This window comes from Canis lupus, chromosome 24 (genome assembly GCF_003254725.2).
Source record: "Canis lupus dingo isolate Sandy chromosome 24, ASM325472v2, whole genome shotgun sequence".
Classification (NCBI taxonomy): domain Eukaryota; kingdom Metazoa; phylum Chordata; class Mammalia; order Carnivora; family Canidae; genus Canis; species Canis lupus.
This window is the reverse complement of record NC_064266.1, coordinates 14,378,180-14,392,444: the sequence shown is the minus strand read 5'-3', so window position 1 is coordinate 14,392,444 and position 14,265 is coordinate 14,378,180. Positions and strand designations below refer to the sequence as shown.

The following is a 14,265-nucleotide window of genomic DNA, read 5'->3' as shown; positions in this document are numbered from 1 at the left end:
TATGTTTCTGCCTCTCTCTCTCTCTCTCTGTCTCTCATGAATAAATAAATAAATAAATAAATCTTTAAAAAAATTCCTAGAGCATGTCCTTTTGGGGATGATGGAAATGTTCTATATCTTTATCTGGGTGATGGTGGTGTGGTCAGGTAGGTGCATATATAAAATGCATCTACCTGTGCACTTAGGTTTCAACACTTTACACACCTCACTGTAAGCACTTTATACCTCAATGAGAAATAAAATTCAACAAAAAGAATCAATTGGCTAAGGACAACTTGTCCTTTGTAGGCGGGGCATTGTCCATATCCAACAGCTGGCTTATTACATGATTGGCCCAGTAAATCTGATTTGATGTTTCTTGCTCTAGACTAAATGGATGGTTCTCAAAATGCGATGGCCAGATGAACAGTATCAGCCTCACCTGGAAGCAGGTTTGAAATGCAGATTGCCAGTCCCCTCCTCAGACCTACTTATCAGAACCTGTGGGCATGAGCCTAGCGCTATGTTTTCACCAGTCCCCCAGGTGATCATGGCACACTCTGTAGTTTGGGAAACACTACTCTAGAGCACTATACCCATTAAATAACAGTCCAACAAAAGCAGAGTTGGCCTAGATTAAACTATACATTCCCTTTTATCCCTTCCCCAACATATTTCAGAAGACTCAGCATCAGGAAAAGTCAATTGGCTTTCTCAGAAAACTTTTATCAAGTTCAAGTAACAAATCTTCAGAAAGAGATATGCACCCAGCATGCCCCATTTCTGTTCTAGCCATCAGGTAGCTGTCATTCTAGGATTGCTACAACTGGACTGGAGGTACTCTTAAAGAAAAGTAAAGACAACTTTATATCCTTCTGATTATGGAAATAATATATATCATAGAGGCTTCAGTAATATTACAACTCTGAAGAAAAAAAGTGAAAATCTACATTCAATTAGGTAGCATGGCTCTGGGAGTCATAAAATGTCCAGAAATTCACAAATTAAGAGCACTAATTCCCATTTCACAAAACTTGCATAAAACCTACTTAAAACACCATGTGTGGATGTCCACTTGCTGGGAAAGTTGTCAACTTTTTGTATTCACCACCCAACCACATACTATGATGTGGTCAAAGTGGACATTCCTTGCCAACATCTAAGGCATTTCTGAATCAGGTGGGGGAATCAAAGAGGCACTTAATATATACCTATTAATTGATTAATATTAATTGTAACTACATTAAACCATTGATGTGACAGTAATATTCCTTCTTTGCATTTGGAGAAAACATTGAAGGGTAATTATTCCTTTTTATCACATTAGACAATTCTTTTTTATCAGGCTAAATTAATAATTTTAGAAAGAAAGCACTATGTTTGTGTCCATCATTTAGGAAAGGCCCAGCATTAAAGAAAATGGAAAAAGGGAGGGAAGGAGAGAGAGAGTTCTGAAAATAATAAAACATCTCAATAAAACACTGAAAGATGACTAAACAATCGTATTTTTAGGCAGTGATTCTCTCAATTGTTTCATTTAATATGTCACAGTGGTTGAACAACCAGGGAGATGGTGATAAATTTCAAAATTACTTTGGCTACCAAGTTCACCTCTAATCTGCCAAATGCCTGGTTTGGGGAATAAACTTAAGTCATGCGACCAGGGCCTCATAAGCACACTACCAGTACAGTTGCACCAGATTCCACACTCAGAAGGGGGCTTCACACTTGCATTTAATGCTCTGCAGTTGTTGGATTGAAATTCTTAATAATTTTATCTTTGAGTTTGTGTTTTATAAGTAAAAGCCAAGGGACAATGAAACATGTGCTAGGGGCTTGGAGTCTAGAATCACACAATGTCCCATCTCCTGTTATCTGCCCACCTACCCTGAATGAGTCCTGGGCTGACTCACCCACCTGCCAGGGACGGTGTCGCTGTCCACCCCTGGCAGGGTCCTGGGCACAGGCACAGAAGAGTCAGGGCACATCACAGTGTGGTAGGGTCTACAATTGCTCTGTGAGCATCCTCATGCCCAAGGAAACATTTCATTAAATAGCAAATAAAAGATGCCATGACAGGTTAAGAGAGAAACTGTGGAAGGAAAGAAAAGTCTTTTTCCTGCTTTTTGAACAAAGGGGCCACATTTTCATTTGGCGCGATCTTCCCAAATTATGTTACTGGCCCTGCATATGACTGTAAGTGGGAAAAAAAGCAAAAGAATAAAGAAGAGCTAGAAGGTATAAGAGAATGAATGAGGAACAGGGCAGTTACTAGGGTTCAGAGACAAAAGTGATTAAATTTCATATTGTTACAAACGGCCCAGATAGATTCTTTTCAAAAATGCTTTATTTATTTCTGATTAAGAAGCAATATACATAGCATAAAACATTCAGATATATGCAAACACTAAAGATAGGAAGAGAAATCTACATTAAAGAAGTAGCATAAGTCAGGGGGTTAAAAAGTATCTAGAAAGTCACAAATTACCACCAACTCATCACAATTCTATCAAGAGCTGACTCCTCAGTGTTGGGAAATCTAAATCTCCTGTTTCTCTAGGCATATCCAACCTTTTGAACCTGAGCTTACAATTTAGGAACGCTGCTTTAAGGACATCTAAACACAATGTGGGTTAATAAACAGTGAGATCATTATCTTTTTACCTCAGTGTAGCTACCTCCAATTTTACCAAAGGCTATCTTTTGTTTTTCAGCCCTTTAGCCTGCCAGGGGATGACGTTGTCTAAACACATTTTCAATGTTTTCTTTTTAACAGTTAATATATTTCCAGGATGCAAGTCCATTTCTTTCTAAAAGGTTCCTAGGACACCCATTGAAAAGTCAAAAGCAATGAGCTCAAAGGGATTGCTATTTTGTTGGAGAAGAACGACACCCTTTGTGTTGAAGTGGGGGATTGCAGACTGTGGTCACTCTCTGCACAGTGTCTCTTTGTCAAGTAATACATGCCGAAAAAAAATAATACAGATGGGAAAATATTGTGCACTGTCAGATCTTGGAAACGGCCAAAGGATTTTTCCTCACCAATGTCTTGTCGATGACTTTCACATTCTGGCACCCTGAAAAAATAATGCATACATTTAATATGAAATGAATGCAATAATAATCAGGCAGGTAATCGTTTTCCCAAGGAATGTAAAACTTGACAAATGTAAGGTTTATGATTCAAGGTAGGCTTGCCAAATCTTATGTGGCATGAGACCATTTTTATTACCTAAACAGTCCTTAACACAAAAATGACTGGCACATATTTTTATTAACACAAAGAGTATATTCTTTCTGCCACATTTAATAGAGAGTCAGCAGCTGAAAGCTCTCTTTTAGGATATGTCTGTAGCAAATTAAAATGCATAGTGAGGATTCACAGAATGGCATTCTTCTTGCTGAGGCTATGTCCACACAGGCTCAGTGCAGTAGCAGTAAAACCATTGATCTCGGGAATTCTATCTACGAGGACCATCTGTGATATGGATCACAGAAAAGGAAACCCTCAGTACTTTCAGAAATGGATTATTGACTCAAAATCATTCTTTGCATCTAGAAGTCCATTCTGAGTCAAATTCAAAACAGCCACTAGTAATAATGGTGTTTATTTTTTACTCATTTCTCCAGCAAATACTCTTTGGGTGCCAGGAGTTACTCTACACACTGGGAATACTGCATTAAAGACAACAGACAGGGGGGTCTGGGTGGTTCAGTTGATTAAGCGTCTGCCTTCAGGGCTGGTCGTGATCCCAGGGTCCTGGGATCGAGTCCCGAGTCAGGCTCCCTGCTCAGTGGAGAGTCTGCTTCTCCCTCTCCCTCTACCCTATCACTCTCTCTCTCGCTCTCTCTCTCTCTCTCTCTCACCTGATGTCTCTCTCTCAAATAAATAAAGAAAATCTTAAAAAAAAAAAAGACAACAGACAAAGATCCCTGCCTCTTGCTTCTGATATTCTACAGAGGAGAAGATAATATATGATGTAAGTAATTTAAGAAGTAAATTATATGATAAACGATTTATAAGTGATGGGTGCTATGGGAGAAGAATGAAATAGTAACAGGGGAAGAAATCTGAAAGTTGAGTGGGTGGGTGGGTGGAGGATGAATTGACATTTTAAACAGGGTGGTTACGGGATCCCTGGATGGCCCAGCGGTTTAGCGCCTGCCTTTGGCCCAGGGCGCAATCCTGGAGTCCCAGGATCGAGTCCCACATTGGGCTCCCAGTATGGAGCCTGCTTCTCCCTCTGCCTGTGTCTCTGCCTCTCTCTCTCTCTCATAAATAAATAAATAAATAAATAAATAAATAATAAAGTGGTCAGGATGGTACCCTTTGAGAAAATATAATTTCAGGGAAGACTTAGAGGATGTTAGCCATGTAGATATCTAGGAGAAGAGCACCCAGGCAGATGGAATAGCCTTCAGGATGAAACATGTCTGACATAGTCAGGGAACAGCAGGAGGTAAATATGGCCTGGGCAGAATTAGGAAGGGTGACAGTAGCAGGAGTTGAGGTCAGAGACGTGACAGTAGTCAAACCACATAAAAGTCTTGTAGATCATTGTAAGGACTTCAGCATTTAGGCTGACTAAACAAACCAAGAGCCATTGGAGGGTTCTCAGAACAGTGGCATGATCTGAATTCCTGTTTGAAGAGATTGTCCTGACTGCCGTGATCAGAACAAGCTGGGAGGGAGAGGAAGGTAAGATAGACAGACCTGCAATGCCCAAGGGGAGAGAGGCTCTGACTAGGAAGAAACATAGAGAAACCATCGCAGTAGTGAAGGAGGTCAGGATCCGATCACATTATGCAGATAGAGCTCCCGTCGAAGTGACTGTGTGAGAGAAATGAGAAGTCAAAATGACTCGAGATTTTTGAAACAATGGTACAAACATGAACCGAGATTGGAGGGTCTTCAGGTGGAGCAGGTTCAATCAAGAAAGTTAGCAGTTTCATTTTGAACAGGTAGAGTTTGAAATGCCACGTAGAAACACCAGGGGAGGTGCTAACTAACCAGTTAGATTTTTTTTTTTTTTTTTTGGTTCATGTGTTATGAGATGAGGAGTATAGCATTTACCCTTCAGGTGCTCACATCTGCCAAAACAGCCCTGATGTTTTGACTGTCAAAGGTAGAGGCAAAGTGACTGTTACTGGCTGTGCACCCTGTGGACTTCCTCTCTGCAGAGAGTGCTCTGTACTAGAGATGTGAGCATGGAGCCAACTTCAAGTTTCATCACAGTCCAGATGACTCCTCTTCTTCCCCCTTGAGCTTACTTCTCTCCACCTGGCTTAAAGCCTACAAAGAGAAAAGAAAGTTGGGAAGGAGAATGGCAAGTCTTACCACTCAAAGCCATGGCCAATCGGAATTCTTCCTTTAGTATCTCAAGGACATCTTGAACACCTTTCTCTCCCTAAGCAAGTAAAAGATACAGATCTTTGAGGTAAGTCGGTCTGACTTGATTCATGCATTTATCTCACCATTGTTGTTTTATATATTTATTTTGTTGTCCTCCAATTACCTGTGAAGCCAAGCCCCAGATGACTGGTCTCCCCACAAACACAGCCTTGGCTCCCAGGGCCAGAGCTTTCAGAACATCGGTGCCTTTCCGAACACCTCCATCCAGGAAGATCTCCACCTTCCCTTCCACAGCCTCCACGATTTCTGGCAGAGCATCAATCTGCGGGGAGGAGAGGTCAATAATGCGATAGTATGCATATTGAATTGTTAGCCAACTCAATCCCCATCATCATTGACCATCTGACAAGGGTTTTGTGTGAAAGCAGCTAAGCAGGTATGGAATCAACAGTAAAAATACCTCTTCGTGAAAGAAAAGGGGTGCAAATGTCAGTAACTAAAACACCAACTAAATTTGGAGTTGAGTGACTTATTTGTGTTTCGAAGTTCAAGACTTTTTTTTTTTTCTGTTCTGGATGTTCAAAAATCACAATTAAAAAAAAACATAAACAAAATTTTAATACATGTAATGACCTTCTATAGCTATGCTTTATAAAATGCATAGTAGTATGCATACAAGTATCTTGCTCATATAAATTATTCTGTACGTTATTTACTCATTGAAAATCAGCTGTTAAAATTAATACTCAATTGGTAGTGGAAGCGGTGGGTGTATAAAAATACAAGCAGGGCTAGCAATGAAAAATCTATCCTCTGATTTCCCTGACCAATATCTTTTGCATCCAGCCATATATGAGAGGAACTCTCTATGAAAATATTTTTCTTGCTTTAAAAGGACTATGACCACACGCACCTTGAAGGTCCTTGTCTTGACTGACAATTGACGATGAGCTTATATCAGCACCAGAGAATACAAGAGACTCATAGAGGTTGATCTGGTGGACTGCAGTACAGTTCTTGATCCTTCACAGCACTCAGAAACCACTCTTTTTCCAAGGTAACTTTGCAGTGTTTCCTGCTGGCCTGTTCCTTGACGTTGGCCTTGGCCTTGCGACTTACTTTGGCCAATAACATGTGAGCAAAGGTGGCAGAGTGCCATCTCTGGGCTTAGGCCTTAAACGACCTTATGCATGTCAACTTTCTCTGGCATGTGCTATGAGAGGAGCACCCCCTGCTCAATGCTTTCCCTTTAGCTGGATCCCCAGAATAAATATTCAGGAATTCAGGAAGCAGAGCTAGCCCAGTTAAGCCCAGCTGGACACGAAATGTGGAGCACAGCTACCTAAGGAGTACCAAGTCCAGATCAGCAGACTGCTCCCCCCATCCTGCCTCCCACACCAGTTGACACAAAGTTTCATGGGAATAAATGACTGTTGATTTAAATCACTGAGTTCGGAGTCTGTTGTTTCATAGCATCATGTGGCAATAGCTAATAGAGTTGGCTGATAGCCAATAGAGTTAATAGCTAATAGCTGATACAATTGTCTCTTTTTTATGTAAATCTTTACATTTAGAATCGAAACAATTCCCAAGGTGACTGGTAGGTAAAATCTGGAGGAATTATCCACATTTCTTTCCAAAATAGCTAAGTATAAAATTAAGTCCAATCTCCATTTAAAATGCATGCTGAAGAAGCTACCACACATTCGAATGCAGTTTTTCTAGTCATGATTGTGCTAAAATCACCCAAAGGTTTCCCACTTCTCCCCCAAAATTGTAGAGGCTAACCTTAAAGAGAATTTTATGTAACAGGCTGAAGACCAAATCCTGCTACAGATTTGGAGGAAGTGAAGGCAACTTTTGGCCTGCAGCCCCTTAGTGTTTGGCAGGTAACATGATTTTCCCCCTTTCCTTTTGGCTTTTCTGCCTTGCCAAACATGCTTTGGATCCATTTACATATGTCCCTTTACCTATACATAGTCCTCCTTTTACAGTCAAGCAAGTTACATCAACATATAAATGCTACAATTTCCAAGAGATGATGCAAGCTATAATTAAGCGTATTTCCCCATTTGAAACCAAAACCAAAGAAAAATATTAGCTAGCTTGAGCGCAATACACATTTTCAAAGTCACGCAAATCAAGTCTGTTTACGTTATTTCCAACGCCCAACCTGGCCCAAAAGGAAACTAATAAGGATACTTAAAATGTGAATTCTGGGCTACAAAAACGGAACCCAGATTGGTGTTTTGTGTGTCTGTGGACAAGGATGTTCTATTCATTGCTGAACATTCCTATCCTCCCTCTTTTTCTTTCTGTAGCTGTCGTTTTACAAGGTATATATTTCAGAAAATAATTCTGATCAGAGGAGATTAAAAAAGTAAATACAGTAGACAAATCCACTATTTTATGACTGTTACATTTCCTCTTTCCAGGTTGCTACACATCTGAGAAACCATTCATTTAGACTTTTCCTTCCTTAGTGATTCTTTAGACAACTAATTGTGGGCTCACCTCTGGTGGGATTAATCTATAGGAAAATACACTAAGATCCCAATATACTGGCTAACTCATCCATCCATTTGCTGACTTAGGTCCTTTATTGAGGACCCTATATATTCAAGTCACTATGCTAGATGGCCTAACGGACCCAAAAAGACTCCCACAGGGTTGTGACTTACAATGAGCCTTTTTCCCATTCCTGCCTAAGTCACACTCTTCAGGATGTTCTCTGTCCCACAAAATTACTCATAAGGAGTACCCACCTTTCTGTCTTCCCATAGCCTCCATCAGGATACTCCCAATAGCTGATGTTTTGGGTATGGAGTCCTTTAAAGGTTTCAAACCAAAGCAGGGTACCTGAGCAGCTCACTCGGCTAAGCGGTTAAGCAGCTGACTTTTGATTTAAACTCAGGCCCTGATCTCAGGGTCCTTAGATTTTGCCCCGCATCTGCTTAAGATTCTCTCTCTCCTTCTCCCTCTGCCCCCTCCCAACCAGCTTCCTGTCTCTCTCCCTAAAAAAGGCGGGGGGGGGGGGGGTTTCAAACCAAAGCAATTGAACATAGACAAAAGCAGATAAAGCCAGAGCTGCTTTAGTTAAAAGCAAAGAATCAGAGTCCAGGTTACTATCCAAAAATCTTCTCTTGACTCTCTGCCCCACCCCACCCATTATACTTTACCAGGCAGTCCTGGATGGGGTTTCTACTAAGCACGCTTGGAAAATCACTGGTTCCTATAGGCTTGACTGATTGTTCACAATTGCAAGAATGGCTGCAATTATTTCCCTCCTTATCTCCATTTCCTTGCAATGTGATATTTCTGTTCCTCCCAGAGAGAAGAGAAATGAGGCTAGAAGAGTCTATTTCCCCATCCTTTGCATCTAAACTACCCTTAGGATCTGATTTCACCAATAGAGTATAGAGAGAACAGAACAGAGAGAAGCTACAGCACGCCTGTCCTAGGCCTCAGTCTCAAGAGGACTTGCACTTTTGCACTTACCCTCTAGGAAACCTGCCACCTTGTGAGAACCAGCCTATCTACTGTGCTAGATGTGAGACAACACAGAACTATCCCTGCTGAAATTACCCTCCACCAGCCTGTCCTATTCAACCCAGCAGCTGACCACATACATACAAGTAAGCTCAGCCAACACCAGAAAAACTTTCTAGCAGATTTCAACCCAAATTGCAACTCACAAAACTGTGACATGAATAAACAGCTATTGAATTTTGGCCAGTAACTTTCAGAGTGGTTTGTTACCCAGCAAAAGCTAATTAATACATCAACTGTTTCTCAAAGGTAGAATTGCATGGTTACCTTTTAGAAGGAAAAATAGGGGCATCTGGGTGGCTCAGCGGGTTGAATGCCCAACTCTTGATTTTGGCTCAGGTCATGATCTCTGGGTCGTGAGATCAAGCCATATATTGGGCTCTGCACTGGGCATGGAGCCTGCTTAATATTCTGTCTCTCTCTCTCTTCCTCTGCCCTCCACACCCATTTGCTTTCTCTCTCAATCACTCTCTAAAAAATAAATAAATAAATAAATAAATAAATAAATAAATAAATAACAATAATAATAAATAATAAATAAAAGGAAAAATAAAATCTCTTAAGATCTCATAGAACAGGCCCAAGGACTTAATTTTGAAATGATTGACTTAACAACCCAAATGTTATTTCATGAAAATTTTTTATAGTTGAACATTTTAACTAGAAAAGAATGTCATATTTTTAAGTTTAAGGTAGTTTGGGTTCAGTTAGCATCAAAACAAAAATGAAAAATGTTAAAAAAAAAATCCTAGGGTTCAAAGACTCCAGAGAATCCATCTTTAGACCCTAGTTTGAGATGATCCAGAACTATGGATTTTGAAAATCAATTTGATGCTGCCATTTTGTTCACTATTACTTCAAGAGCAATCTTTCTTTTCTTTTCAAGTAAGCTCTACACTCGACATGTAACTTGAAGTCACGACCCAAGGTCAAAAATCACATGCTCTACCTGCTGAGCCAGCCAGGCACCCATCTTTAAGGGCAATCTTGGCCACATTATTATCTTGAGTGTAGGAACATTGACATGAACTCAATTTGTAACTCTTTGCTCCTCATCTGAAAACCTATCCACTGAGGGAAAAATGTCTTCACTGTAAACTGAATCTAATTTCACATTTCTCTCACCATCATAGGCCTTAAATGTGCTCTAAAGTATGAGGCAAAACTCAAGCAAGCATCTCCTCTCTTCACACAGCATGCAAAGGGGAGTGTCATTGTTTTTTTAAAACAGTCTCGAAGACCACAGCTCAAAAAGCTCTTTTAGATAAGTTTCCATATCCCCTCAGCCAGAGGGAAATAAACCACTCCATTTAGATATTTTCCCCTTAAAATCTAGTTAGATTTGATTTCAGTAGATTTAGATTTTATTTTTAGAAAACAAACTTAATTTGGCCTGCACACTAAGTCTATGTCTTCATACACAAGAAAGGCATAAATCTGCAAAAGAGCCTCAAGCTATGACCAACTTCTCCTCCGTGCCCAGAGGAAGTCTTCATTCTCCACTTCTCTTTACCTGAAGGCAACATTTAATATCACCTAAGAAGATGAGTCTCTATAAGTAAAGCTGAACTGGAAAGGACTGAAAACTTCCAGTTTTGTGATTTGATTCTCGACCCTGTGATCCTATAGTGTGCAAAGATGAGATTCATTCCTGCCATTAGTGCTTTAGGAAAAACTGTGAATACATATATGGACGGCATCCGATATTTCCCCATAGTTGTTTAGGGTCTGTCCTAAGACCCATATAAGTGGTTTATGGATTTATCTAAATCAACGTGCTAGTTCAATGACAGTAAACCACTACTACTTGACAAAATTATTTGTCCTACTGTAATTCCAGTTGTTCGAATAAATTCACTGGTCATCCCAATTAAAGCCATCCATACAAAAACCATGACTGAACTACTCTGATAACATCTGAAAACCGTCTTGGGGCAAATTGCTCTCCTTCGCAGTTTTTTGTTGTTTGGGTTTTTTTTTTTTTAAGATTTTATTTATTTATTCATAAGAGACACACAGAGAGAGAAGCAGAGACATAGGAAGAGGGAGAAGCAGGTTCCTCACAGGAAGCCTGATGTGGGACTGGATCCCCAGACCCGGGATCACACCCTGAGCCAAAGGCAGACCTTCAACCCCTGAGTTACCCAGGTGTCCCTCCTTCACAGTTTTAACTCAGTCCCATGTCTTTTCAAGGCACTTTGCTTTACTTTTATATCTAGATTCTGGATTCTAACTTGCCTGGTACAGTGTGTACAGTGTCTGAAAAACCATAGATGCACACTGGAATCTCATGGGTAACTTTAAAAAATACTGGTGCCTATGCCCCCCACCCCCAGATATTCTGATGAATTGATCTATTGTGTAGCCTATACATCAGGATTCTTTAAAGTTTCCCAGATGATTCTAATATGCAGCCAAGCTAGTTCACAGCTCAAGCAGAAGAGCCAATTTGCAGGGGACCTCCCCTTACCTGGGTGCTAGAATTTCTATTCCTTCCCCCCACCCACCTACCCTCTCTCTCAGCTTCTCAACGCCCATAACCACAGGAATTTCAGGCTTCCTCTCCTCCTGACTTCTTATACCAATGACCTCAAACTCTCTACCCAAGCCTTTTATAATTACAATTGTCTGTTAGTTCCTCTAACTCTCATGACATAATCATTTCTTTCATACTTTAACTTACATTATACCTTTCAGTATACCTATGAACACAAGAATAATCTCTGTGACAAAGGACTCATTATTTTTTAACAGTGACTTTTATAAGTTTACAAATAAATGTATTGGATTAATTAATGATCCAATTTAGGTAGTTATATACCACTAAATTTAAAATCCAAGGCCTCATATATTATATGCACATATTTTACCAGGAGTGTTCACACACAAAAAATACACAGAAAAGAGCCAGGCATAGATATAGTCAAAACTGTGATGGAAATGAGAACTCGAAAGGGAAATCTCAGCATTTACTGAAACTCACAGTGGCTGGCACCCCATCAAGTTGTCGAGCTCCATGATTCGACACCAATATCCCATTCAAACCATGTTTAACTGCCTCCTTGGCATCATCACCTGGAAAGAGCAAGAGAGACATTGTATAAAAAAGGCTATTTAGGGATCCCTGGGTGGTGCAGCGGTTTGGCGCCTGCCTTTGGCCCAGGGCGCGATCCTGGAGACCCGGGATCGAATCCCACGTCGGGCTCCCGTTGCATGGAGCCTGCTTCTCCCTCTGCCTGTGTCTCTGCCTCTCTCTTTCTCTGTGACTATCATAAATAAATAAAAAAATTTAAAAAAAAGGCTATTTAATAGAATGCTTGGATTTAAAAGGTGAAAGGTGCCAGTCAAAGGGAGTCTGACCTCACACATCTATACCTTGTTCAAAACATTTAGCATAGAAAGACATCAAAGTTTAGGTCTAGAAGAGTAGTGACAGTCTCCTTCACCAAAATATTAGCACTTATAACAATTGAATCATGACATAAAATATTCAATAGACAGCAAATTGACATGCAGTTAAAATTTATTTACTCTGACAAGAAAACACCCCTGCTAAGTATTTTTATTATTATTAATAAGAGCATACCATTTAGCAGAATTATTCCTCTGTAATTTGGATAGCATAAAAGAATACATGAGTGTCAAGCACCTGAAGAGTAACATGGAGGGAACAAGTCTATTCCAAAAATATTCTTTAATATCTTCAATAATTATCTTAAGTTCTATTGTTCTATAATTAAATGGGTTTTGCCATTGAAGTCTATAAAAATATATAAAAATTAAAATCATACACTACATTTCTACTCATGCTTCAAAATATGCTAACTTCTTAAAATATAGTTTTAAAATAGAGTAACATTCTCTCAAACCAATTTTTAAGAGCAAATCTTGATCTTTATTGCTTGCTATAAATGATATTAGCAAAGGTTTACAAAAACAGACACAAAATTACCAAATCCATGAACTCTTTTCAAACCAATTTCTAACACATTTTTTGTATTTTATGTTTTGAACTATTATTTTCAGCATGCTCCCAATAAACCATTAGGAAATGTAAGCAGGTGGATACAGAACACTGAACATTGTATATGTTCATAAATTCAGCAATGGGAATCAAGGGTAGATCTGACTAGGAATAATTTTAAAAGACTCATAAAAGAACCTCTAATTCTGACTATTTTAAAATTTTATCTAGGGGCAGCTGGGTGGCTCAGTGGTTGAGCATCTGCCTTCGGCTCAGGTCGTGATTGCAGGGTCCTGGGATCGAGTCTCACGTCTGGCTCCCCACAGGGAGCCTGCTTCTCCCTCTGCCTATGTATCTGCCTCTCTCTCTCTGCATCTCTCATGAATATATAAACAAAATCTTTAAAACAAAAATTTGGCTAAAAACATCATCTTACAAGCTGTGCTTTATTGACTGCTGGTTTTTAAATATTCCCATAAAAAATGATGGTAGCATTATTTTTCTTCTAAAATTATAGGTAGATGAAATGTTAAGCTTATGTTTTATGGACAGAATGCCTGTGTCCCCGCCCAAATTCATATGTTGAAACCCTAACCTCCAGTATGATGATATCTGGAGACGGTGCCTTTGGAAAGTCAGCAGGGTTTGATGAGGTCATGAGAGTGGGGTTTTCGCGAGGGTATTGGTGCCCTTATAAGAAAACACTGGGGAGCTTGTTGGCCAATCCTGCACACCCCCATGCCCCCAGGTCCTCCTCATACAAAGAACAGGTCATGTAAGCACACAGGGAAAAGGCGACTTCTACAACCTAAGGGAAGAGCTTGTACCAGAAACTGACTAGGCTGGAACCCTAATCTCAAATTTCCAGCCTCCAGAACTATGAGAAAATAAGTGTGTGTTGTGTGAGCCACACGGTCTATGGCGTTTTGTTACAGCAACCAGGGCTGACCTAGACATCATGTACTTGCATTGTTCTTGTTAGGATCCACCTTTAAGAAAGGTGCTATGATGAGCAAAAAAACACAATGAAGTCGTATGAAAGGTGTTCTGCTACATGAAGTGGCAGTGTTTACCAACTAATTACCTTATATGCTATCTGTTCACCTCCAAGCCTGTGTTGTATTACGCATTTTGTTATATATTCAATATATGATTGATATTCCCTACTTATTTCATATTAAATATAAAATCTCATGTTTCTGTAACACTGATTTGGCTATCTGTCTTAATCCAAGCATGCACTCACTGCAGATGGTGAAGTGTTCTTGGAAACTTCTGAGTCACCCACAGGGAAAAGGCCCTAGCACCAAGATTGAGAGATGATTCCCCACTCCCTGCCCCGATCCCATTGATTGATTCCTATTTTAAATTTTAATGTTGCTTCATATTTGGACCATACATGTTTTATTTTCCTGGATCT

At 39.8% G+C, this 14,265-nt stretch overlaps 1 protein-coding gene across 1 annotated transcript in view; it reads right to left on the bottom strand.

The window, feature by feature from the left end:
- Window positions 1-2,308: 2,308 nt before the first annotated feature.
- HAO1 (hydroxyacid oxidase 1) overlaps window positions 2,309-14,265 on the bottom strand; it is a 48,314-nt gene continuing 36,357 nt past the window's right edge. Inside the window, exons 5-8 of the mRNA XM_025469340.3 lie at window positions 11,865-11,956; window positions 5,496-5,654; window positions 5,318-5,387; window positions 2,309-3,056 (exon numbers count right to left, since the gene is read on the bottom strand). Of these exons, the coding sequence (XP_025325125.1) occupies window positions 2,986-3,056; window positions 5,318-5,387; window positions 5,496-5,654; window positions 11,865-11,956 (392 nt within the window). The 3' untranslated portion in view covers window positions 2,309-2,985. The remainder of the gene's footprint in view (window positions 3,057-5,317; window positions 5,388-5,495; window positions 5,655-11,864; window positions 11,957-14,265) is intronic.